The 26,439-nt window shown below is 49.0% G+C and overlaps 1 protein-coding gene and 1 long non-coding RNA gene across 6 annotated transcripts in view; both read left to right on the top strand.

The window, feature by feature from the left end:
• The first annotated feature begins 1,602 nt into the window (after positions 1-1,602).
• On the top strand, positions 1,603-2,278 carry LOC107538270 (uncharacterized). Its single transcript, XR_001603301.2, has 2 exons — positions 1,603-1,899; positions 2,032-2,278. It is a non-coding gene; the product is annotated as an uncharacterized LOC107538270 (long non-coding RNA).
• A 3,163-nt stretch (positions 2,279-5,441) lies between these two features.
• TFAP4 (transcription factor AP-4) overlaps positions 5,442-26,439 on the top strand; it is a 36,816-nt gene continuing 15,818 nt past the window's right edge. Inside the window, exons 1-4 of one of the 5 annotated variants that reach the window (XM_087815675.1) lie at positions 5,442-5,526; positions 15,088-15,184; positions 20,196-20,467; positions 22,508-22,643. In XM_087815675.1, the coding sequence (XP_087671801.1) occupies positions 22,552-22,643 (92 nt within the window). In that variant the 5' untranslated portion in view covers positions 5,442-5,526; positions 15,088-15,184; positions 20,196-20,467; positions 22,508-22,551. Of the gene's footprint in view, positions 5,527-12,016; positions 12,244-15,087; positions 15,185-20,195; positions 20,468-22,507; positions 22,644-26,439 lie in introns of those variants that run through there. The other 4 variants (XM_087815676.1, XM_087815677.1, XM_087815679.1 and 1 more) reach the window with 4 other exon arrangements.

Genomic DNA, 26,439 nt, shown 5'->3' on the forward strand with positions numbered 1-26,439 from the left:
TCTTGCTGCTCTGCTGTCTGGTGGCAAACCTTGGTTTAAAACGAGCCCAGCTGCAGTCGGCCAACCCTGCCGCTACGCAGTTGGCCTTGAGTCCAGCAGACAAAAAGCATCTTATACAGGTGAGGCATCTGCCTGGAGGCGTAATTCCGCCTTCATTAGCGTATTTGATGGCCGGTCTTCGCCGGCTGCTGGAGCGAGCAGCAGCGTCCCCAGAGCCTGGCCACAGTGCTTGGCACATAGTAGGTGCTCATGAATCGTTACTTGGGCACACGGTAGATGCTCGTTATATTTTGGGCAAGTGGATACACAGTAGGTGCTCATGACTGTTGCGTGAACGAACGTAGACTATGTGTTCATTCCATTTTAAGAGGATGAACACATAGTAGGTGCTGGTGGCCTGTTGCATGAATGGACTCATGACTGCAGCGTGAATAGACACAGAATAGGTGCTCATGAGCTGTTGGGTGATAGATGCAAGGCCAGTAGGCCTGTAAGGTAGTGATTTGGTGTGACCCCACCCCCACTTGGGTTTCCCTTGTGTGGATTGTGTGGAGTGAGGTCCAGTTAAACATTAGCCGGCAGATGGGCCTGGCGGGAAGTCCAGCTTCTGGACCTAGCGCCTCCCAGGAGGGGGCTGTTAAGGGCCAACTCGCCTGGTCCACTGACCAGCGGGTACGTGGGGAGGGGCGGAGGCTGAGGGACGCAGAGCGCCCCCTCCCGGCGTCCGGGTTCGTGGGGATTCAGCCAGCAGCGCAGCTCTGCAGTCCACAATGTCACAAAGTCTTATCCCTGCCAGGTTAGGCTCCAGCCCCGGGGAAATCCAGGTGTGCGAAAAAGGTACACAAGGGGCTGATTTTATATCAGTTAAAAATGCTTACTGAGTTTTTGCAGGATGCCAGCCACTGTACAACAATGCAACAAAGAGTGACAACCTCAGTTGCCCTTGCTCTCCTGGAGCTTATAGCCCAACAGGAACTGAATCCAGCGACCAGGGGAATCCAGTGATCTCCAAGCCATAAAGGGGACTTTATTAGCAATCACTACCAGGTGTTAAGCCTGATCCAAGGCCTGTCAATTCCAGGACCCAGCTAGTGTCCCCTTGGCTTCAAATAAGTCCCTAAATTGACTCTTGCAAATGCAACAAAAATGAAGAACGCTATAATTTTGGTGGAGTTGACCCAACCAGAAACCCCCAGTTCTCAGCCAGACCAGTTCTTTCTCTGTACCAGATGCTTTACTTTAATTATATCTACAACCCTGAGGGTGGGTTCTATTATTATTGCTGTTTTACAGAGGAAGAAACTGAGGGCACAGAGAGGTTAAGTACTTCGAAGCTGGTAGGAGGCACAGTACAGACTGCAATCTCAGTCAGTCTGATTCCAAAGCTTGTGTTATAATCTGCTATGTCCCTGGGGCATCAGATAACTGGCAGGGTGGGGTTTGGCGACATCTGAGAGGGCCAGGCTTTGAGAGTTTCAGGAAAGTTGGCTTTTCCAGGAGGCAACACCTACTATAGCATATAGCAGTCAGGCCAGGTCAGGCATCCTCCTTCTTAGTGAAAGGTAGGTGAGGAGAGATGTCTTCCTTCCTCACCATCATGCTGAGTTTCCTCTCTCCAGAGTCCTAACTCTAAGCACCCATTCTTTGTTACTTGCTCCCTCCCAAGTGTTATGGACTATCTCCCCTATTAGACCCTAAATTCCCCAAGGAGTAGGGAGTAGGATACAAGGGCATTATCTGCTTTGCCACTCCCCCGCAGAGTTCTGCCCAGGGTCTGGAATATAGTATATACTTCATAAATATTGCTGTTATGAACTGAATGTTTGCATCCTCTCTAAATTCATAGGTTGAAGCCCTAATCCCCAATGTAACTGTATTTGCACGTGGAGCCTTTAGAAGGTAATTTGGTTTAAACGAGGGCATAAGGGTAGGGTCCTCATGATGAGATCAGTGCCCTGACAAAAAGAGGGAGATAAGATCTATTTCTCTTCCTCTCTCTCTCTCCTTCCCTTCCTCTCTCTGCCATGTAAGGACACAGCAAGATGGCCATCTGCAAGCAAGGAAGAGAGCACTCACCAGGAAGTGAATCTGCGGGCACTTTCACCTTGGACTTCCCAGCCTCTGGAACTGTGAGAAGTAAATGTGTGTTGGTTAAGCCCCCCAGTCTATGGTATCCTGTTATAGCAACCTGAGCTGACTAAGAAAATTGCTGATAGATAAATTTTGGGGACTGAATCTTGTCCTGTAATCTTTCATCAATAAACATATATTGACCATCTCCTAGGTTCCCCATTCATTCAACAGATGCTAATTAAGCTGTTATGTGTTTATTCAACATTTACTGAGGGTCTACTATGTGCCCAGAGTTAGACAACCCCATCTATATTTTCAAGGAGATCTCTCAATCTAGCGGGGACCCCCTGCCTGTCAGTACTCAGAGGGGAAGTGTTATAAACACAGAAGCAGAGCAAGGACGATGGGCCAGGTACAGAAACTCATCAGGGCAGAAAGCCCCAGATGCCTCCCAAGGGGCAAAAGTGGGGAAAAAAGAAGCTTGTCCCCAGGGTGACCTGTCCTCCCCTAGCATATCCCTGGTCATGCCTTTAGACCCCCTGAGCAGTTCCTCCCTAAAGATAACATCTAGACCTCAGTTGTACTTCAGCTCCAAGCCCAGAAAAGCAGCAAAACCAGACAAGTGATGCCTTGGCTGCCTCAGGACCAGCTACATTGGCTAATGACCCCCTGCCCTGGCACTGACCATTCAGTGGAGACCATGACCCTGAAAGAGTGAAAGAGTACACCTGGAAAGCTGATGAATATTCTATTGAGATACTCCTCTGAGACCTCCCCCAAGATTTCCACCTGCAAGAGAAAGATAAGTAAGCTCAGGACAAGACCCAGTGTGTGCTCCCCACTAGGGGAGCAGGCCAGCTCCATTCCTTCCCCCTTCTTCCCTCCAAAGGGATCCCATGAGACTTGCAACCAGGGGAGCAAAGGGCAGCAGCAGCTCCTCCTGGGCTTACCCCTGAACCTGTCTCCAAGGCCCCCTTTTCTCTCTGACTTCCCAGTGAGCCAGAGCAGCCCAGCCTCAGCTCTCCTGTTGCTTCTTCTGTGCACCTTCCTTGTTTCACTGTCCCAAGAATATTTTTGCTGCCATCATGGACCCAGTACCCTTTGGCTCAGTGCTGTATAGCTCTTCCCTTTGGATATCCCCATTCCCCATCCCCTTTTCCTTAAATAAATTTAATTTTTCTGTATTCACCATCTGAGATGGCTATTTAGCCTGCCTGCGCATCACTGACTTTAACCTTTCGGGAAGTGGCTCACATATTCACACACATGGCTCTTTAATGCACAATGCTAGCTCCAGCAGGAAACTCAGTATAAGCACAATTTTTGTCTTTCTAGAACCGTTACTCTATCTAAGGAGCTGAGAGTGAACATGAAGAAGGGAGGCATAAATCCTACATTTGCAGACATAGGAGAGGTGGCAGGAACCAGGACAGATGAATGGCAGCACACCATGAACTCTGGCATTGAACTTAGCCCAGCTCTTGGTTCTCTCTGAACCTTAGTTTCCTGTGTGAGGCTCAGTGGAGAGGGTACACAGAAGACTTCCACCAATTCCAGTGGGGAGAAGGAGCAGTGCGACAAATGGTAGCTATTATTATTAAGGAAGCCTGCAACTAACTATGAGTGGGACCAGGCACAAGAATGCAGTGATGGAGAAAGTGAGATCAGGATGACTTATTAACCTTGAATTGGCATCCTGATGAGAGTCTCTCCAGTTGGCACTGTCTTGCCTTGCCTGCTGGCTTGCCCTGCCTGCAGGACTGGGGCAGACTATGGGTGGAGTGTTTATTCTGGGAAGCAGCCCTGGCTGCTCTTCACACCCTGTGCCAGTGAGAAAGGAGGGCTTCAAGTCAGAACTGAGGCCCCTTCTGGGCCTGGCCTGGCCCTTAAGATCCTACCCACCTGCCTGAAGGGCCCAGGGCTGAGAATGCCCAGGAGCCACAGCCCAAGAGTCAGCTGGGTGGTTCAGGTTTGGGACACACCCTGTGGGACTCACCTGACCCTCAGGAAACTGGTCCTGGAGGGCCTGAAGTACTTCCCTTTTGGAGTTCTTGGAGGTGAGATTCCTGGGCTGAGGGGTGGGGGTGAGTGACACTGGAGGTGGGGTTGTGACTTCTCTGTCCCTAGCAGAGCCCCTGAGTGCTTTAATCAGGGTCAGCTTCATGATATCCACCTGTGCAGTCCCACAAACCTGGCGCTTAGAAGGGCTCATGCTTTGGGACTCAATATTCTCCCATCATCGTCTTGCAATTCTTAATCTTTTTGTTGTTGTTAATCTTCACCCTGAGGATATTTTTTCCATTGATTTTGAGAGAAAGTGGAAGTGGGGGGAGGAGGGGTGTAGAGAGACTAAAACATCCACGTGAGAGACACATCGATTGGCTGCCTCCCACATACACCCCAACCAGGCTGGGATTGAACCTGCAACCCAGGGACGTACGTTGAGCGGGAATCCTACCTAGGACCCTTTAGTGCTTGGGCAGATGTTCTAACCACTGAGCCACACCAGCCAGGGCTCTTGATCATTTTTCAACACAGGGCCCCTCTGTTTTCCTTTTGCACTGGGCCCAGCCAAAGGTCCAGCCTGTCCAGCCTTCATGCTTTCGTTTCCCCTAGTATGTAACTCGTGCCTCCAGTGGGGCATTCAGACGCACCCCTCAGCCACACCCAGCCATCCAGCAGTGCCCAGATAAGCCCATTTTGGGGGGCAAGCACCTCCGGAAAAGCCCAAGACCTGCTGTGTAAATAAATGGTGGGTACCTCACTCAACTTTTCTGAGCTTCTGGATGACAATATTTTACTTACCTCAAGTGGACTGTTGGGAGGATTAAGAGAAAAGTTCATATAAAGGGCACGGTGCCTAATACAAAATAGGAGCTTAATAAATTAGGACTATTACATTTTAAAAATGAGTATTATTACAGGCGCTATCTTGGAAGGAGGGAAAGAGGGAGCGGCTAGCCCCGGATCCCCACGGACCTGCCCCAGGAAGGAGGAGCCGCCCCTCCTGCCTTCCCAGGGAAGAGACCCCCCCCCCCAACCGAGGGCAGGGACGAGGGGGCGGAGGAGCGGGAGCGACACATTTTTGAGTCGTGACCAAGTGGAAACTCCCTCCCCGAGGCGGAAGCCGGGGGCGCCCCACTGGGGCCGGAGCCTCCAAGGGGGCGGGACACGCGGCCAGGGGGCGGGGCGCCGCTGGGGACCGGGTCCCGCCCTTCACCCTCCTCATGAATATGAATGAGCAGGCCGGGGTGAGCGGAAATGTGAGGCGGGCCGGGCCCCGCTGGCCCCGCCTCCGCATTGGGCCCGCGGCCGGAGGGGCGTGGCGTGGCAGCGAACGTCCCGCCCCTCCTGCCCTGTGCCGGGCCTTTTTCCGGCTGGCACGCCCCGGACGTGACCTCGCGGGTGCGCGCCGAAGCCGCCCGCGGGGAGGTGCCTGCGCCCCCAGCACAGGTAGGGCAGTCCTTTGTCCCCGGCGCCGCCCCCCGAAACCGCGGTCCTGCTGCTAGCCCGGGCCCGCGGCCCCCGCGCGCGCCGTCGTGCTCTGGCCCAGGGCGGGGTCCGGCCCCTGTGCCAGGCTCCGAGGCGCGCCCGCAGCCCCGGAGACGTGATAGGAAACCTTCACTCACCCCGGCGGGCGCGGGCGCCGGATGGAGACTGGCACAGAAGCCCTGCCCTCAGAGGGCTTACGGCCCGGGCGCATCAGTAGCATGTCCAGTGTGTCAGATGAGTGTCAGGGTGAGGACAAAAGCGGGGAAGGGCATCACCCGGGCGGCTAGGGAAGGCTCTCGGAATGGTGACGTTTGAGTCAAGACCTGAGGAAGCCAGGGAACCAGCCGGCGCCTGGGGGTTTGAGGAGCAGCCCGGCAATGCCCGTGGGGCAGGCTGGAGCGAGGAGAAAGAAAGGATGGAATAATAATAATGGCTCACGTGTTGAGCAGGTGCCTGGCCAAGTGCTAGGTGCCTTATGCATATTATTTCCTTTAATCATCAGGACAATCGACCTGGGCGCTGCTGTTAGCTGAGAGGAAATTGGGTTCAGGGAGCCCAAGGAGGTTGACGTCATTGCCTGAAACACACCCAAGAGACCCAGGGTGGGGTGACCTTGACCAAGATAGGTTCTCCACTCTACCCCTCATTTTCCTCCCAACGTGCTAGAGGGAGGGGGTGGTGAGTGACTTGAAGGGAAGGATGGGCTGTCAGGGTCCTTTTTGCTGACAGTATTCCCAAAAAAACAGTTTGCTGTAATGCACACCCAGCAGTTGGGGCCCTGAAACCCAGCCTAAAATTAGTGTACAGAACAAGAGTGTAGCAGGAGTTTTCCTGGAGGGAAGTCTCTTCTCTCTGTTCTGGGAGAGGCTTTTGTTGTCTGGGAAGATCTTGTCACCCCTTTCAGGCTTTGCAGCAGGTACAAGTGGCTTCGGGGAGGGAAGGCAGAAGACCTAGAACTGGAAAGAGGCTGCCGCTGGGAGTGGGTTGAGGGGGAAGCCTGCTATGGCTGAGTGCTCTGGAACAGTAACAAAGAAGGTGTCAGCCAGGCAGGCTATGTGTACCCACCAGCAACTGCAGGACAAGAAGCGTCACCCAAACATCCCTGCAAGCCTGGAGAGATTAAAGCACATCCACGAGCTCTGGCTGGTGTGGCTCAGTGATTAGAGCACTGGCCGGTGCACCAAAAGGTCACGGGTTCGATTCCCAGTCAAGGGCACATACCCTGGTTGGTTTGCGGGTTCGCTCCCCGCCATTCGGGGTGTGTGGGAGGCAACCAGTCGATGTGTCTCTCCCACATTGATGTTTCTCTCTCTCCCCCTCCTTTCCTCCCTTCCACTCTGAAAAAAGCAATGGGAAAAATACCCTCAGGTGAGGATTAACCAAAAATTCACACACACAAAAAAACAAAAAAAGCACACCCATGAAACCCACCCAAGTCTGTGCCTGCAAGCAGGCTCTCTGATCGCCGACCAGATGTGGTAGAAAGGGCCTCAGAGTTGCCGATTTGGTCTCTGCTGGCTGTGCCCATCGTTTCTCTGCTGTGGAAAGTGGGGGGAGATCATTTTATGCTCCTGTGAAGACTGCCTGTGATCAGGTCCCAACGCACTGAAGGCCTGTGGGTTTCTCATGGAGACCTCTTTCCCAGCCTGTCACAGTTTTACTCTTGGCCTTTGGGTTATGGTATGAAATGTGACCCCAAGAGGATTAGGAGTGGAACTCAGCCTTTTGTGTTTGAACCTTAAGATACCAGTGAGTCTGAGGTCCTAGTGGTATAGGACCACAGGGTAACTTACTGTTAGGTCATGTAATAGACAAGAGGGAGGCTCAGAGATGTTAAGTGGTTCACCTGAGAGCGCACAGCTATGGGATCCAAGTGCAAAAAACCCCAAACCATTGGAGTCCAAAGCCCAAGCCCTGCCCCTCAGAGAGTGGATTCACCCCAACAGAAGGGATGTATTTTATATGTGGCCATGTGTTTGCTATAGTGGGTACCTTGGAGACCCACCCACCACACACACACACACAGACACACACACACAGACACACACACACACACACACACACACACACACACACACACACTGTGGGGGCACAGGGATGGGGAGGTGATGATGACCAAAGGGGACAGAGACACTTCCTATTCTTCTGAGCTATGCAATCCCCTGGCCTAATCCCCAGGCTTTTACAACTGAGCTGAATCAGTCAGTCTGTTTTCAGGGTGAGACTGGTATAGGAGGGGCCAGTGGCACCATATGGGACACCTGCCAGTGTCTTCAGCCAGGGGCTTCCTCATGAAATCTCAGGCTTTAGTCTTGGGCCCTGGCCCAAGGACTGAATGATTCTGCCTGGGCACTTGGAACCTACTTGCACTCCCTGGCCTTGAACTAAGGGCACAGCTGAAGCTATGGCCACTGACTGAGTGTGAGGGTACAGGATGGAGGGGGAGAGGTCTGAGGTGGCACATGTGAGTCATGAGACTTGAGTGAATAGAAGGCCAGAAGGAGATGGGAGCTGGTCCCCTCAAATGACCCCTGTGGGCCAGGGCTTGTTAACAGTCACTCTGCACATTGCTTCCTGTTGATCTGGTCCCTCCTACCCTCTTTGGCTCCCTGGAGATATTCTGAGTCTTAGAGCCCCAATGGGTTCTCAAACTCAGCATGCTCACCAGTAAGTCTGGGACAAGGTCTAGGGATCTGTATTTTTAACAAGCTCAAGTGATTTGTGATGCATGTGGTCTTCTGACTAGACCCGGCAAACCACTGTCCCAGGCCTCCCAGCCAGGCAGCTGTGAGAAACCCCTTCCAAGCCTTCTGGCAGATAAGAGACTGGTGTGCCTAATGGTTTTCCACAACTGAATTTAAACACATTCTCAGTTGGAATGCTGTCATCAGTTGAGCTTCTCCCCTGTTTAAAATAAATGATGGAGCCCAGCTGGAGTGGCTCAGTTGGTTGAGCATTGTTTTGTGCACCAAAGGGCACATACGTGGGTTTTGTGTTCCATCCCTGATCCAGGTACATATGGGGAGTCTCAAGCAATATCCCCGTCTCCAACCCTCCCCTGCCAAGTATCCCCAAAGATCTGGCTGCCCTAGATCACCCACTCACTCCTGAGCTTCTTGCTCTGTCCTGAGCTCTCCCCTCACAGCACTTTGCACCAGGTTCTGCTTATGTCCTAAAGCTCTCAGGGTCTGCCTATGGTCCCAGAAGTAGGTGTTCCCTAAGGTTTCATCTTTGCACCTCTTGTACTTGATGGGTTTCCTCAATTCAAGAGCAAAAGTGAGGGGAAAGAAACCCCACCTCTACTCAAGAAAGCTCCCAATATTTATACCCAGCCTCTAGGGGGCACCAACCCCACTTTTTTAGGGGCTAGTTTGATGTCTCCCCTAGGCCAAGATAGGCTCTTTGATTTGAGAACAACCTAGCCACACCTGTCACTTAGGGTGGTCCAACTGGGTGAATGCTGTGTGGCTCCTTCCTGAGGCTGCACACCCTGAGAAGAGGCCTGCCATCTTTATGGGAGCCCTTCTTAGTAGCCAGGCTTCCCTGTTGGACACTTCTGAGTTCTTTTTGCTTTCCCTGATAAAACTATTAGTACCATCTTATCTTCCTGACCTCTGACCCCTGAGCCTCCCACCCCCATTGGTGTCTGTTCTAGTGCCCTAGACTTGCAGTCCCAGGATCTCTTTGTACCCTCCCAGCCCCCGCCAAAGCACTACAGTCCCTTGTTTGGGGTCTTTGAAACTTACCAGTGTCCTGCTCACTTTGCTCAGAGCCAGACACTGAGCCCACGGGTATATGATGAGCACTTTGGACTAATTTGTCATCTATCCAGAGATTGCCCAGCTCTCCTCCATTTGTGTTAGGCCACAGGGCATTCGTCCACACTGCCCTTGCCTAGAGGTAGGGGTCTTGGTTTAGATCCTGGTTTTGTCTTAACCAGCCTTATGACCCGACAGATTCCTTGAGCCCTCAGAGTTCCTATTTCCTCTATAATGTGGAAGCTGGTAATAATAGTCCCATCTCACAAGACTCTTGTGAGGATTGACATTACGTGATCTCATCTCTAAGGGTCCTTGGCACGTAATATTGCCTGATCTGTATTACGTTATTTAATTCTCAAAACTACCGTGTCAGGTAGATTGTTGTTATCAGGCCCATTTTGTAGATGAGAGGGACTCAGAGAAGCCAAGTGTTTCGCCCAAGGGCACACAGCTGTCAAGTAGCAGAGGTGGGATTATTCTAGTACAAATCATTTCACTCCAGAGCCTAAGCTTCTAACCACTAACAACCCCCTTGTATCCCCAACAAATATTTTTGGCATATCTACTATCTAGGGATATAGCAATGAATGAATAAAGAAGCTCTGCACTCATGGAGCTTACATTTTGGTCGGGACACAGGAAGAGATGTATAGGAACTCCTGTAGATACTTGCACGAGGCCCCTGTTCCTCACTGTCTGTCCTGGGGGCACAGACCTGGACCCCCTATCTCGCCTCCTTAGTATTTCTTGTACCTGAAGGCCTCAGGCAGTAGGCATTGGCTGAATTGGACTGGATGTGTGTTTGACCCTTGTGAGGGAGGAAATGGATCACAGCAAGACCTGGTATAGGGTTTAAATGCATTGGAATCCTCAAGGAATGGGGGCAGTGGAGTGCTGGCATGGAAGGAATGGGAGAACAGTTGGGTACCACCATCCAAAGCCAGACTGAGGATAGACTTTATTAGGGAACTACAAATCAAAACCACATTGAGATATTGCTTTACACCCACCAGGACAACTATAACAAAAAAAGAGAGACAATAGTAAGTGTCAGGAGGATAGGGAGGAATTGGAACCCTCACACACTGCTGGTGGCAATGTCAAATGGTACAGCCGTTTTGAAATGGTCTGGCAGTTCCTCAACATACAGTCACCATTAGACCCAGCACTTCCACTCCCAGGTATATACCCAAGAGAAATGAAAACATATGTCTAGGCAAAAACTTGTACAGGGTTGTTCACAGCAGTGTTATTCACAACAGGCAAAAGGAGGAAACCACCCAAATGTTCATCAACTGGTGAGTGGCTGAATAGAATGTGGTTTAGCCATACGATGGAATATTATTTAGCCACGAAGAGGATGAGGTTCTGATATATACTACAACATGGGTAAACCTTGATAGCATGCTGAGCAAAGAAGCCAGACACAAAAGACCACCCACATGCGGTATGGTTCCATTTATATGAAATGTCCAGAATAAGCATCCATAGAGATGGAAAATAGACTACTGGTTGCCAGGGGCAGTGGGCACAGGGGTTGGAGACTAACTGTTCATGGCTGCAGGGTTTCTTTTGGGAGTGATGAAAATGTTCTAAAATTGATTGTGGTGATGGTTGCACAACATGGCGAATATACTGAAAACATTGAAGTGTATACTTGAAAATGGTAAATGGTATGGTATCTGAATTATATCTCACTAAAGCTCTTATTAAAAAAAATATTAGCCAGACTTTCCTGCATTAATGCTGACAGAAGGCACCAGGAAGTGGACTCAAGAACTTGAGTGATTGAGGGAGATTCTCTGTGGTTATGTTGCTGTAGTTCTCATGAAGTGTTTACGGAGAAGTGACTCTCTAGAGGAGGCTTTGATTCATCCTTCAGGCCTCGCTTATGTGTTCCCCCTGAGCAGGCCCCCCTGCCCCCACCTCATAACCTTCCCTCTGTCATTTGCCATCAGCCTCAGCCCCTTCTTCCTTCTTTCCTCTAGCTCTTCCCATACTTGGAATTATTTTCTGATTTTGTCTGAGTCTTGCTGGGTCAGGGGCTTTTCTGTATCTGGTTTGCCGCACAGTAGGTGCTCAATAAATACCTGTTGAGTGGATGAACCCATACAGGGTAGGGAAAAAGTAGTTTATAGTTGTGAGTATTCGAAACACAGAGCTTATTCTTGTTTTATTATTTATTAATTATTGTATTATTTTCCATACAAACTACTGTAAACCCACTTTTTTTTTTCTTTAATCTGAGGATTTTTTCCCACTGCTTTTCAGAGAGAATAGAAGGGAGAGAGAGAAACATCGATGTGAGAAAGACAACACATTGATTGGCTGCATTGACTGGGGGTGAGGATTGAACCTGTAACCTAGGTACATGACCCTCAGGTGCACAGGCCTACCCTTTAACCCCTGAGCCATGCAGGCTTGAGCTATAAATTCACTTTTGCCCCACCTTGTATATTACTGATAACTGGGGGAGATCTGGGCTAGGGTCTGTGCTTGCTGCAGGGGAGGGAGTGAACAATGGATCAGGGTGTCTCCTGGTCCCAGTGGCTTTCTTTTTCTCTCTGTTTCAGTTCCAGGAGAATGTCTCTGGAAAGGAAGCCCAAAGCCTGGTCTGGCTGGGAAGAGGGGAGAGGGGTGGGGAGCAGGAATGGGGGCTGGGCGGGCCTGGGGAGGAAGTCTGCAGCCCCAGGCTGCTGAGGGCGTGGTGTCTGTGTTTGCACCTTTGGAATGTGGCTGATTCACTCTGGGGAGAGCCATGTGCAGCCACCGCTGCTGCCTTGGATCTGACATCTGGAGGCTGAATTCCCCGAGGAGACAGATTCTTGCAAGCAGATGCCAACTTTGAAGGTCAAACTGAGTGATGGAGCTGCTTTAGGAGGAGGTCCAGAGGCCCCCCCAGGATTCTGGGAGAGAGGTGAGGCCCCATCCCCAGCCATGTTCTAGCCCCTAAGCTACCAGAGCTCTGCAGTCAGGCCTATGTTCAAAGATCAGTTAACAACTCATATAACTGCAAAGGCCCAGGGCCTGGCTGGTCAAGTGCTCAGCAATGGTGCTGGGACATAGCTTGCATCTCTCCATCCAGTAAGGCTCTGTGTCGCCCAGCTTGGCCCTCCCAGATCTCCAGCAAGACCCCACCCAGGCTTGCCTCTTGTTGGGTCCCAGCTCATCCCTGTTGCTGATTGTACAGGTCTGCGTCAGGAGCTTGCCCCAGTCCAGGGCAGATACCCCTAGAGCCACATGGAGAAAGTGGGAGTGAGGGGTCCCCCAAAGGAGCAGTGCCACTGGGTGGGCAGAAATAGTACACAACCCCACTCTGCTCAGCTGCCCCTACAGGACTGGCTTCTGGGGCTCGTGCCAGGCACTGTGCTTGGCTTTATGGCTCTTACTTACTGTGTGTCCCGCTGGCTAAATTCCTTAAGCTCTTGGAATCTCATTTTCTTCATCTATGAAATCTCATAGGATTCTTTTAAGTACGGAATTAGACAATGCTTGCAAATCCCTTGGTACCTGCCTGGCCCAGAGGAGGCAAGATGCTAACATGTCTAGTTCCCTTTCTCTTCCCTTTATCTAGGTGTTATGTGATCTGCTCTGTGACAGTATGGGCATGTGTGTGCACATGAGTGTATGTGTGTGCATGTGTGCACATACACGCAGCAGGCCCCTTTCTCTTCTCCAAGAGAGGATTCTCCCCAGAGGGTTAGGGACTACACAGGACAGAGGGTAGAGGCAGGAGGGAAAGGGAAGGGGTTGAAGGAGAAGTGTATGGGCCTCCCTTGTTGGTCTACAGGCTCAGGCCTGCCCCTGGGAGTCGCCTTCCTGTTCCCTCAGTTCCACCTTGGACTGGAGGATGGGCCCAGGCTGTGAGGAGTGGTTGCATCTGTCCCTCTCACGCCACATTAAAAGCCTATCTGGTCATTTGACATTGGGGGACAGGCCTGAACCAGGCTTGCTGACCTTGTGTATTCTCTTCTCTGGAACCCTGGAACCTGGGGGTGAGTCAGAGAGGAACCCAGGCCTGGAGCTTCTCAGAAGAAGAAACTGGTACCCCAAGTAGTCTGAGCCTCTGGGATGCCTCAGATAAACCAGGGGCTTCTGGGAGGGCAGAGGGCAGAGGACAGGCCTGCTGTAAACTTTTTCCAGCCAATTGTCATTCTGCTTGGGGCCATGGAGCACTATGATAAGAGTGTTCCACCCCCTGGGTTCAGTGTTCTCCCCTCCTGCCAGCCCTGCTTGGTGCCACATCTCTGAGTTGCCATAGGTCTGTGGGTGCCAGCTCATCCCCACCCAACCACCCAAGTCCTCCAACTCTCATCCCAAATGCCACCACATGCACCTGTGGTTATTCTCATTCCGTGGCAGTGGGTTCAGTACCTGTGTGCAGAGCTTAATCTGGATGCTCCATCAGTCATGGTGACAGGTCATGGCTCCTGCTTGCCGGCCACTTGTTCACGTCTGTGTGTACCAGGTATGACTCTGTGACAGTCGTCCCAGGATGCCAGGACCATGCTGCTTGTCTCTTGTCTGGATGTTGAGCATTTTTAAATGTGTTCATATGGCCTCTTCCATTTTATAACAGACTCTCTGAAGTTGAAGGATATAGTAATGAGAGCTGTATTTTCTGAATTCTTACTAAGTGCTTTTTAAAAATTGAGATATAATTCGCATACCATAAAATTCACCCTTCTAAAGTACACATTCACTGGGTTTCAGTAGTCACAGAGTTGCACATCCATCACCACCATCTAATTCAGAACATTTTCATCACCCCAGAAAGAAACCCCAGTAGGCCCTTCAATTGTAAAAAAATGTACCACTCACATGTGGGGTATTGATAATGGGGGAGGTTGTGATGTGTGTGTTGAGGTCGGGGGCTATATAGGAAATCTCTTTACCTTCTGCTCAGTATTGCTGTGAACTTAAAACTGCTCCAAAAAATAAATTGATTAAGAACAAAAACAAAACAGAAAAGAAACTCTGAACCCATTAGCACTCAGTCTCCATTCCTCCATCCCCCCAGGCCCCGGCTATCACCAGTCTGTTTTCCATCTCTATGGATTTGTCCGTTCTGGACATTTCACATAATGGAATCATGCAATATGTGACCTTTTGTGTCTGGCTTCTTTCCCTGGGTATATTTTCAAAGTCCATCCGTGTTGTAATATCTGTCAGTATTTCATTCTTTTTGATGGTCAAGTAATATTCCATTTTGTGGATAGATCAGAATTTGTATATCCATTCATCTATCAGTGGATGTTTGTGTTGTTTCTACCTTTTCTGAATAATGCTGCTATTCGTGTACAATTTTGTGTGTGAAGATGAAGGTTTTCAATATGTGCTTTTTTTTTTTTTTTAATCCTCATCTGAGGACATGCTTAGAGAGAGGGAAGGAGGGGAGAGAGAGAGAGAAACATTGATCAGTTGCCTTCTGTATGTGCCCTGACCTGACCGGGGATCGAACCTGCAAGCCAAGTATATGCCCTGACCAAAAATCGAACCTGCAACCTTTCAGTGCATGGGACCATGCTCCAACCAACCGAGCCACTCCAGCTGGGCTCAATATAAGTGTTTTTTGACAAACACTTTATTTAATTCTCACAGCAACTCTATGTGTCATTCCTGGCAAACACCACTCCTGCATATGAGGAAATTGAGGTTCAGAGAGGTGAATCAAGGTCACACAGCTGAAAGCACTGGGATTCTCTAGCTCCTCGCCCCCAGGCCCTCTGATGCCTACTGAGGTGTTTCTGTCCATTTTTAGCAGAGCTTTGCCGAGTGCTGTCCCACAGTAAATGTTGATTCTTCCATCAAGGGCCATGCAGACCTCAAGCCCCAGATGTGTTCCATGGTCTATCAAGGTGAGTACCAGTCATTTGCTCAGTGGTAATCCTGTGGCCTCAGGGAAGTATACCTCTTCCAGCAGATTCGTTCACAGATCTGGGACCAGGCATTTAGCTGTTGCGTCTGAATACATTCTCAGCCTGTACCACCTTGCTTTCCTGGGGGACCCAAAGCTGCCTTTCATCTCTTGCCTTGGATTTGACACACAGACCTGTGTTTACCTGCTGGTGAACTTTGCTTCTTCCACCTTCCTTCCCCCGTGGCATGGTGGGTAGGTTTGCAAGTCCTGCTGTCATATAGCCTTGGTTCAAGCCAGATCTGCCACTGGCTGTGTGGCTTCAGGCAAGTTTGTGAATCTCTCCGGGCCTCTATTTGCTCATCTGTAGTGGAGGCGGGGAGGTCATAATAATACTACCTATTAATACACTGATTAGGTGGTGGTGGAACTAAGAAAAGGGAGATGTGCCCATTCAGTACCCAGCACCTCACACACACTTGGGAAGCCACCCGTCTCTGGTCATTCCTCACTGCAAAGGTAGGCTGGCAGGCTGGCACCTGGCCCAGGGAGGGGGTAGGAGCTTTGTGTGTCTCCCTGACTCTGGAGTAGTAGGAGGTTCCCATGACTTAGTTCTGCCCAAGGGGGGGGGTAGTCAAGGCCAGGCCTCTGAGGTAGGGGACCCCAGGGACCTCTCTGTACCCCTACTCACTGTATCCTCTGCCCATCTCCCCATTTCCCCATCCGGTGCTTCTGGCAAAGCTGGGCAGGGTCCAATGCATTCTCTGCTGGTTGCCTTGGCCCGGGCCTCCATCCCTTCCCCAGATCTGCAGCACAGACCTGCTGCCCTATGGACCACCCTGAGTGGGTGCCACAGCCCACAGCCTGAGGCTGGAGGGGCAGTCATTTGGAGGGGATGTGGGTCAAGGATGGGAAGACCTTTGGCCGCCACAGTGGAGCCTCCAGCTCCTTCCAGGAAAACCCTCCCGGCTGCTGCTGCAGCAGCAGCGTCTTTCCCAGCCCTGCCCCTCTCATGCTTCTCACATTTCAGCTTCTGAGTTACTGGCACCACCTTGTGCTGCTGCTGCTGCTGTGCTGCTGAGGCTACTACACCAGACAGATGTTAACCCCCCATGTGCTGGCAACGGCTCACTGCTGGAAATAGCAGCAGGGGGTTAGAGTCCACAGGGGCTGAGAGAGGAGAAAGCCATCCTGAAAGCAGTCCCTTCGCTCTAGCCTGGCTCCCCTCCTGGACTTTATCTTGCCTCCTTCCTCCCTGTCTGCCCAAACTTGAAGCCAAAGCCTCCCTGACCCCTAGGAGTTGTTCATTCCTTCGGCTGCCTGGACACTGACAATTGATAGAACGTTGTTTCTCTATCACTGAGTACTTGACCTTGTCCTTTCACGTAGACTGTGTTTTCTCTCTCCATATTCCTCACCACACCCAAATGGGCTCCCCTCTTGCCCTTGGCTTTATTTGGTCAGGGCTGGCCCCTAGTCCCAGGTGAGTCTTGAGGCCACAAAAAATTGTGAGGAGCCTGCAAGGAGCCAGGTGCTGGCACTGACTAGCTGGGATAATCTTGGGCAAGTCCTTGGGGTATGATAACTGAATGGTTAAAGCCGGTGGTCCGAGGGGAGGCTAAATAGCCATCTTAGATGGTGAATACAGAAAAATTAAATTTATTTAAGGAAAAGGGGGTGGAGGATGGGGATATCCAAAGGGAATGGCTACTTAGTGCTGAGCCAAAGGGTATTGGGTCCATGATGGCAGCAAAAATATTCTTGGGACAGTGAAACAAGGAAGGTGCACAGAAGAAGCAACAGGAGAGCTGAGGCTGGGCTGCTCTGGCTCACTGGGAAGTCAGAGAGAAAAGGGGGCCTTGGAGACAGGTTCAGGGGTAAGCCCAGGAGGAGCTGCTGCTGCCCTTTGCTCCCCTGGTTGCAAGTCTCATGGGATCCCTTTGGAGGGAAGAAGGGGGAAGGAATGGAGCTGGCCTGGTCCTCTGGTGGGGAGCACACACTGGGTCCTTTGTCCTGAGCTTACTTATCTTTCTCTTGCAGGTGGAAATCTTGGGGGAGGTCTCAGAGGAGTATCTCAATAGAATATTCATCAGCTTTCCAGGTGTACTCTTTCACTCTTTCAGGGTCATGGTCTCCACTGAATGGTCAGTGCCAGGGCAGGGGGTCATTAGCCAATGTAGCTGGTCCTGAGGCAGCCAAGGCATCACTTGTCTGGTTTTGCTGCTTTTCTGGGCCTGGAGCTGAAGTACAACTGAGGTCTAGATGTTATCTTTAGGGAGGAACTGCTCAGGGGGTCTAAAGGCATGACCAGGGATATGCTAGGGGAGGACAGGTTACCCTGGGGACAAGGTTCTTGTTTTCCCAGTTTTGTCCCTTGCTAGGCATCTGGGGTTTCCTGCCCTGGTGCGTTTCTGTACCTGGCCCACCGTCCTTGCTCTGCTCATATCTGTCTAACAATAACAGACTTGGGTGCTATAATGAGGACAGAATAGAGAATCTGAGTAAAGCCACCAGAGCATCAGTTGGCACTTAGTGGCTGGCTGGCACTCGACCACTGGTTCCCACATACACATGTTCTTCCCTCCATCACACACACATGCTGGAGTTTTGAGTCCCCTCCCCCTGTCCCCCAGGGAGAGAGACTCCTGTTTCCTAGCTGCCAACGTCCCCATAGCCAATCAGGTCTGCTTTCTCATCAGGGCAGACCTCTGGCCCTCCCCTGGCCTGGTCATTCCCAGCCCCAAGCCCATCCTTTTCCATTCTTAGGTGGTACTGGACCTCCGGCCTTCTCTCGCTCACCTCTCTCCATTCCTCTGAGGAGCTTCAGCTGTCCAGAGAGACACTGGACACCTCTGGGCTCAGCAGCAACCTTAGTATTCCTCTTTCCCTATATCTGATTTGGACCTTTCTCCTGAACCCCAAATGCTCCCTCCTGGTTTTTTGTGGCACCTCTGCTGACCTCCCCCCTCCCTGCTACACCTCCTTGGCCCCTGGGCTGATTTTCTCTCCTTTTATATTGACACAGGCCCCAGCTCTGTCCTCCCCTTCCCCTGCACTCTCCCGTGGGAAGGGCCCAGTCTGGGTGCCTGTTCCCAGCTCTCAGCTGTGCCATCCACAGGCTCCTGATCTGCTGTGTGGGATTGTCACAGCCGAATTGTGTGCCTACTGAGATCAGCTGAGGAACTGGTCACCCATTCTGTTTAAAACTGAAATAGTCCAGCCCAGCTGGGTGTGGCTCAGCGGTTGAGCATCGACCTAGGATCTAGGAGATCGCAGTTCAATTCCCGGTCAGGGCACATGCCTGGGTTTTGGGCTCAGTCCCCAGTCGGGGACGTGCAGGAGGCAGCCAATCAACGACTCTCTCATCATTGATGTTTCTATCTCCCTCCCTTCCTCTCTCTGAAATCAATAAAGATATATTAAAAAAACAAAAACAACTAGATACAAAAGAATGCATTATTTAAAAACAAAACAAAACAAAACTGAAATAGTCCAGCCAGGTGGCCATATGTTGAGTTTTTACAAGGAATGCACCTGAGGCAGGACATACCTGGTTCCTCCTTGCTGACATGGTGAAAAGGAGAGGTATTTCCCTGGGGGAAATACCCACACAGAGGGAGGTAAAACTTTACCAGGGAGTGTGAGGGGAGGAGGGGAGTGCTGACCGTGGAGGGGAGAAGAGGGATGAGGGCCAGAGCCCACCCCAGTGGGCTGTAGTATCAGACCTGGAAGCAGGGAGTAGAACCAGAGGAGGAACAGAGGACATGCCACAGGTGGACTCCAGCCCCCTCCCTTTTTAAAAACCCTCACCTGAGGACATGTTCATTGATTTTAGAGAGAGAGGAAGGGGGAAAGAGAGAAAAAAAACCCACATTGATGTGAGAGAGAAACATTGATCCTTTTTTTGCCTCCCGTTCGCACCTGAACCTGGGATTGGACCCGCAACCTAGGTATGTGCCTTGACCTGGAACCCAACCTGCAGCCTTTTGGTGTATGTGTGGGACAGTGCTCCATCCAATTAAGCCACCTGGCCAGGGCTATAACCCCCTTTTTAAGAGCTTGCTTATGAGCAGAGTGAATCATATGGGGCTGGACAAAGGAAGCCAGCATTTGGAGGTCAGGACCTTTTGGGGCTTCTGGACAAACCCAGTGTCTCCAAGATCTGTAAGGCCTTGGGGGTGCTGGAGGCCAGAGCTCAGCCACTCCACCCCAATCCCTGCCTTGGGTTCTCCAAGGATGTTCACTCTGCTTGCCCTCAGAGCATCGTTTGTGCCAGGCGCCCTCTAGTGGTTGGGGAACCCCAGCCTTGCTGGCCCAGAAATCTGTGTCAGGGAATTGGGGGATATTGGGATTTGCTCCAAACCCCTGCGTGGGCATCTGCCCCCCATTCTGTCTTCCTGGAAGTATTTTCTCTCCGAAGCAGGGGCTTTTTGCTTCTATGGGGCCTCCATTCCTGATCCAAGAACTTGTATCCTCCCCCATCGCCTAAACAGGCTGATGTTCCTCACATGTACCAGAACATGCTGGGGCCCAAAAGGCCATCTGTCCACTCCCCCATCCCTCCCGCAACTCATGGCGTATTTGCTTAGAGGAAAAGCCTCAAATTAGGATTGGGGCCCTAGATTCCTGTGTAGGTTCCATCTCCAGTTTTCTGTCCTTAGTGTGGTCCTTTAACTTTCTCTGTACCTCCTTTATGTTCCCCTCATCTGTGGTAGCCGAATTCTTCTAAGGTCCCCAATGACCTTTGCCCTCATATACTGCCCTCTCATTGAGTGTGGGCAGAACCCGTGTATAGGGTATCATTCTCATGGTTAAGTTAGGCTATATATGCACAGTTGACCTTGAGATAGAGATATTATCCTGATCATGTCAGGCTAACAATATCCATTAGTCTGACCTAATCACATGAGTTCCTTAAAAGTAGGGAGTTTTCTCCCACTGCTTCTGGAAGAGGAAATTGGAGAGATTTGAATTAAGAGAGGGACCCATGTGTGGGACATTCTCTTGCTCAGATGGAGGGGCCCAAGGCACAAGGACCTGAAAATGGCTTCTAGGAGCTGAGAGCGGACCCCAGCCAGTAGCCAGCAAGCCAATGGGACTCAGTACTACAGCCGAAAGGAACTGAATTTTGCCAACATCCACTGAGCTTGGAAGAGGATCAGATACCCAGATGAAATCGCAGCCACAGCTTACACCTTGATTTCAGCTGGTGAGACCCTGAACAGAGAACCCAGCTATGCCATGCCTGGCCTTCTGACCCCCTGAATTGTGGGATGATAAACAGGTACTGTTTTAGCCAATACATTTGTGGAAATTTATTACACGGCAACTGGAAACGAATACATCATTTGTCCAAAGAGAAGAATAGTATTCTAGACACATGTAAGATAAAAATGAGAAAAATCTATATCCCCCACCTCCCAATGGGTGTTGTGTAGAGTCAAAACCTGCAGCAGCTGCTGTGTTTACAGTCCCTTCTGGCTGCAGTTAAAGCCACATTCTTAGGGTTCATATCTTTCACTTGAGCTTCCATCTATTCTGGGTGAGGGCAGGCTTGTTCTGAGAAGGGCTGTGCTAATGGCACCATCAGAGCAGCCAGATCCCACTGTGGCTGAAGATAGGAGCTCTGGAACCCTCTGCTTTGGGGATCCCTGGACTTTGGTCACCTTTAGGGTCAATAAAACCGTTTTTAAAATAACAGCGTTATTAGATATAATTCACCCATCTAAAGGGTAAAATTGAGTGGTTTTAGTGTATTCAGAATTGTGTAACCATCACCACAATCAATTTTAGAACAAATTCATTGCCTTACAAGAACCGCTCCCCACAATAGTTGTTGCCCCTCATTTCCTCCTAATTCTCTCTCATTCCCTGGCAACCACTAATCTTTCTGTCTCTATAGACTCACTTATTCTTGACATCCATGTAAATGGAGTCATGCAGTATGTGACCTGTGTCTGGCTTCTTTCACTGAGTATCATGTTTCCAGGGTCATCCATGTTGTGGCATGTGTCAGTACTTCATTTCTTTTTATGACTGAACAATATTCCATTGTATAGGTGGACCACATTTTGTGTGTTCATTCATCATTAAAACCTATTGATGGCTCTTATTCACTCCTCCTACATGGAATTTGGGGGTGGGGCTGTGAGAAGGGGAGCAGAAGGGAGGGAAGGGTGCTGGGCACCAGCTCAGTAGATGATCTGCATTTCTAACTGGGATCATCCATGGGCAGTTATTTGATTACACTCTTTATAGAGATCTAGTTTTTAAAGGGCAAGCAGTCTGCAGGCTGATTTTCACACCACTTGTTCTATGTGCAGTTGTCTCTACTGTAAAGCAGGTGAGCCCCATATTCAATGTCAACCTTACAATATGTCTGTTCCATTTCACCTGCAAGTTGTAACAGGGAAGTGGGGGCAGGGGGTTAGCTTCTCCTCTGTCCCTCCCTGCACATCACCAAACTGTCATTCTCCCTGGGCAAGCTCAGACACCTCTGGCCACCACCACCCATGGCAACCTGGTAATAGTGATATATCAACTACCGATTATTTTTTTAAAATATATCTTTATTGATTTCAGAGAGAGGAAAGGAGAGGGAGAGAGGTAGAAACATCAATGATGAGAGAGTCATGGATCGGCTACCTCCTGCACGCCCCTGACTGGGGATCAAGCCTGCAACCTGGGCATGTGCCCTGACCGGGAATCGAACCCTGACCACCTGGATCCTAGGTTGATGCTCAACCGCTGAGCCACGCCTGGCCTGGCTCAACTACTGCTTATTGATGCCAGGCATGCCACTAACTTCTCGTTACGGCCTGCAAGCTAGGTGCGGTAGGGCCTCTGTCTTACAGATGAGGAAACTGAGTAGCCTTGAGGAACTCGCCTGGGGTCACTCTGGAGCTGGGGTTCAGGCAAAGTCTGGATTCTGAACCACACCACACTGCACGGCTTCTAGTCCTTTCTAGAACTGTTGTCCAAAAAGCAGGGAGTGTGTGTGGACAAATGAGGTCCCAGGACTGTGGCCCCAGGGGATGGTGTCCCAGATGCCAAGAAAATAAGAATTTCACGAAAGTCAGATATGGTGACAACAGAAAACAGCCCTTCGGAGGTCACCAGTGACTTCAGAAAGTTTTAGCAGTTTTTATGGAGTCCTGGGAGACAGGTGGAGTGAGCAGGAGAGAAGGGGACAGTGAGCACAAGCACCCACTTCAGGGTTTTTTTGTGGGAAGGGAAACGGACGAGAGTGGTAACTGGAAGGGAATGTAGGGCCACTGGGTTTGTTTGTTTGTTTGTTTGTTTTTAAAAATGGCAATGAGACCAGCTTGTCCTTGGCGTGGAGTCATCTAATGGAGGCTCACACGGAGGATGCATGAGAGTGGACAGCTACTGGAGAGACACATTGGAATAATACACAGGAGAGCTGTCTATGCCCGGACATTCATCCAGACGCATTACAGGTACAGGTGGGGAAGCAGAGGTGTTGATGGATTGTGTGGAGCTTCTTTCTTTTTTAAAAATTTCAAATATTTATTTTTATTGGGTACTACATTTACGTGGTCTAAAATTTAACACGCTATAAAAGTGATACGCCCAGAGGAATCTTGTACTCACTCCTGCATTCCTACCCCAACCCCCTAATGTTCCCTTCTAGGGTTTTTAAGCAAGCGTATACAAATATATCTCCCACCTTATTACACACAAGGTAGCCTACCGTGTACACTGTTGTTGTTTTTTTTAAATTAAATGTACTGGGGTGAGATTGGTTAATAGGATCATAAAGGTTTCAGGTGTAGATTTCTATGATACCAGACCTGTATATTGCACTGTGTGCCCACCACCCAAAGTCAAATCACCCTCGATCATCATATATTAGGCTCCCTTCACCCCCACTCCTCCACCCCCTTCCCTCTGGCAACCACCATACTGCTGTTTGTGTCCACGAGTTTCAGTTTTATATCCCATATGTGAGCGAAATCATATGGTTCTTAGCTTTTTCTGACAGACATTTCACTTAGCATAATATTCTCAAGGTCCATTCATATTGTCGCAAATGGCAGTATTTCTTCTTTTCTTATGGCTGAGTAGTGTTCCATAGTACATATGTACCACATCTTTATCCAGGACATGTTGGTTGTCTCCATGTCTTGGCCACTGTGAACAATGCTGCAGTGAACATAGGAGTGCATATAGCTTTGTGAATATGTTTTCAAGTTTTTTGGGTATATATCCAGGAGAGGGATTGCTGGGTCATATGGTAACTCTATTCTTAATTTTTTTAAAATATGTTTTTATTGATTTCAGAGTGAGGAAGGGAGAGGGAGAGAGAGATAGAAACATCAATGATGAGAGAGAATCATCGATCGGTGGCCTCCTGCACGACCCCCCCCCCCCCCCGCCACTGGGGACGGAGCCCGAAACCCCAGCATATTCCCTGACTGGGAATCAAACTGTGACCTCCTGGTTCATGGGTCAACGCTCAACCACTAAGCCACACCAGCTGGGCTATTCTTAACTTTTTGAGGAATCACCAGACTGTTCCATAGTGGCTGTACCAGTCTACATTCCAACCAGTGGTGAACGAGGGTTCCCCTTTCTCCACAACCTCTCCAGCACTTGCTATTACTTGTCTTGTTGGTAATAGCCACTCCAACAGGTGTGAGGTGGTATCTCATTATAGTTTTGATTTGTATTTCCCTAATTGCTAGTGAAATTGAACATCTTTTCATAGTACCTGTTGAGAGTTTGTATGTCTTCTTGGGAGAGGTGTCTGTTCAGGTCCTCTGCCCACTTTTTAATTGGGTTGTTTGTTTTTTTGGTGTTGAGTTTTATGAGTTTTTTATATATTTTGGATATTAAACCTACATTGGAGCTGTTGTTTGCAAATATCTCCCATTTGTTCGGCTGGCTCTTTGTTTTGTTGTCAGTTTCTTTTCCTGTGCAGAAGATTTTTAGTGTGATATAGTCCCCTTCATTTATTTTTGCCTTTACTTCTCTTGCCTTTGGGGTCAAGTTCCTAAAATGTTCTCTACAACCAAGGCCCATAAGTTTAGTACTTAGTTTTCTTTTATGTAATTTGTTGTTTCAGATCTTATATTTAGGTCTTTGATCCATTTTGAATTAATTTTTGTACATGAGGACAAACTGCAATCTAGTTTCATTCTTTTGCATATGGCTTTCCAATTTTCCCAACACTATTTATTGAAGAGGCTTCCTTTACTTTGTTGTGTGTTTCTGGCTCCTTTGTAGAAATTTATCTGCCCATATCCATGTGGTTTTATATCTGGGCTCTCTATTCTGTTCCACTGATCTGTGTGTGTGTTTCTGTGCCAATACCATACTGTTTTGATTATCATAGCTCTGTAGTATAATTTGAAGTCAGCTAGCGTGATACCTCCAGCTTTGTTCTTTTTTCTCAGGATTGCTTTGGCTATTCCGGGTCTTTGGTGGTTCCATACAAATCTGTTCAATTTCTTTGAAAAGTGACATTGGTATTTTGATGTGAATTGCATTAAATCTGTATATTGCCTTCAGTAATATGGTCATTTTAACTATATTGATTCTTTAATCCATGAACACAGGATATTTTTCCATTTTGTTGTGTCTTTTCCAATCTCTTTTAATAATGCTTTGTAGTTTTCAGTATATAGGTCTTTCACGTCCTTTGTTAATTATTTTTCCTAAGTATTTTATTATTTTGGTTGCAATTGCAGAAGGAATTTTTTTTCCATTTCTTTTTCTGACGTCTTGTTGTTAGTATACAGGGAGGCAGTAGATTTTTAATCCTGATTTTGTATCCTGCAACTTTGTTTATTGTTTCTAATAGCTTTTTGGTGGAGTCTTTAGGGTTTTCTATGTACAGAATCATGTCATCTGCAAAAAGTGACAGTTTTACTTCCTCCTTCCCTATTTGGATGCCTTTTATTTCTTTCTCTTGCCTGATTGCTCTGGCTAGGACTTCCAGAACTATGTTGAATAAGAGTGGTGAGAGTGGACATCCTTGTCTTGTTTCCGATCTTAGAGGAAATGCTTTCAGTTTTTCAGTATTGAGTATGATATTAGCTGAGGTTTTTTTCATATATGGCCTTTATTATGTTGAGGCACTTTCCTTCTATTCCTATTTTGAGTGTTTTAATCATAAATGGAGGTCGTATCTTATCAAATGCCTTCTGTGCATCTAGTGATAAGATCATACGATTTTTATACTTTCCTTTGTTAATGTGGTGTATTACATTGATTGATTTGCATATGTCGAACTATCCTTGTGAGGTAGGGTTCATCCCTGGAATGAACCCCATTTGAGCGTGATTTATTTATTTTTTATGTATTGTTGTATTTGGTTTGCTAGTATTTTGTTTAGGTTTTTTGCAACTGTATTCATCAGATATACTGGTCTGTAATTTTCTTTTTTTGTGGTGTCCTTGCCAGGTTTGGTATGAGGGTTATGCTGGCCTCATAAAATGTGTTAGGAAGTGTTGCCTCTTCAGTTTTTTGGAAGAGTTTGAGAAGGATAGGTTTTTAAATCTTTGAATGTTCAGTAGAATTCACTGGTGAAGCCATCTGGTCCTGGACTTTTATTTTTGGAGAGGTTTTTAATGGTTGTTTCAATTTCCTCACTGCTGATTGGTCTATTTAGATTTTCCATTTCTTCATGATTTGGTCTAGGAAGGTTATATATTTCTAGGGATAAGTTCTCTTCTAATTGCTCCCGTTTTCTCAGAGAAACAGGATGTGAGGTCAAGAGCTGAGAGTAAGGAGCAGGAGGAGGTGATGGAGATCTTGTGGAGAGAAGGTGGGAGAGAGAATGGACTGGACAATATGAAGCAACTGCCAGCCACCCAAGGATCCACTCCAGGATCTTGGTCTGGCATTAAAAATATCAGTAAGCCCTGTTCAGCTTGGGGCTGGGGTAGGGGCAGGGCAGTTGGGGTTAGATTGAAAGGGAGAGTGTATGCAAGATGACTATATATATATATATATATATTTAAATATATCTTTATTGATTTCAGAGAAAGGAAAGGAGAAAGAGAGAGATAGAAACATCAATGAGAAAGTCATTGATCGAGCCTGCAACCCAGGCATGTGCCCTGACCAGGAATCGAACCCTGATCGCCTGGATCCTAGGTCGACGCTCCACCGCTGAGCCACTCGCGGCCGGGCAAGATGATTATATTGATGGGCTGTGAATTCTAAGCCAGATGAGGAGGGAAGTGAGAGGTTAAGGGGGGAAAATTGATAAAGCCAGCCTACTGACCT

Source organism: Miniopterus natalensis, chromosome 3, assembly GCF_054644295.1.
Source record: "Miniopterus natalensis isolate mMinNat1 chromosome 3, mMinNat1.hap1, whole genome shotgun sequence".
Lineage (NCBI taxonomy): Eukaryota > Metazoa > Chordata > Mammalia > Chiroptera > Miniopteridae > Miniopterus > Miniopterus natalensis.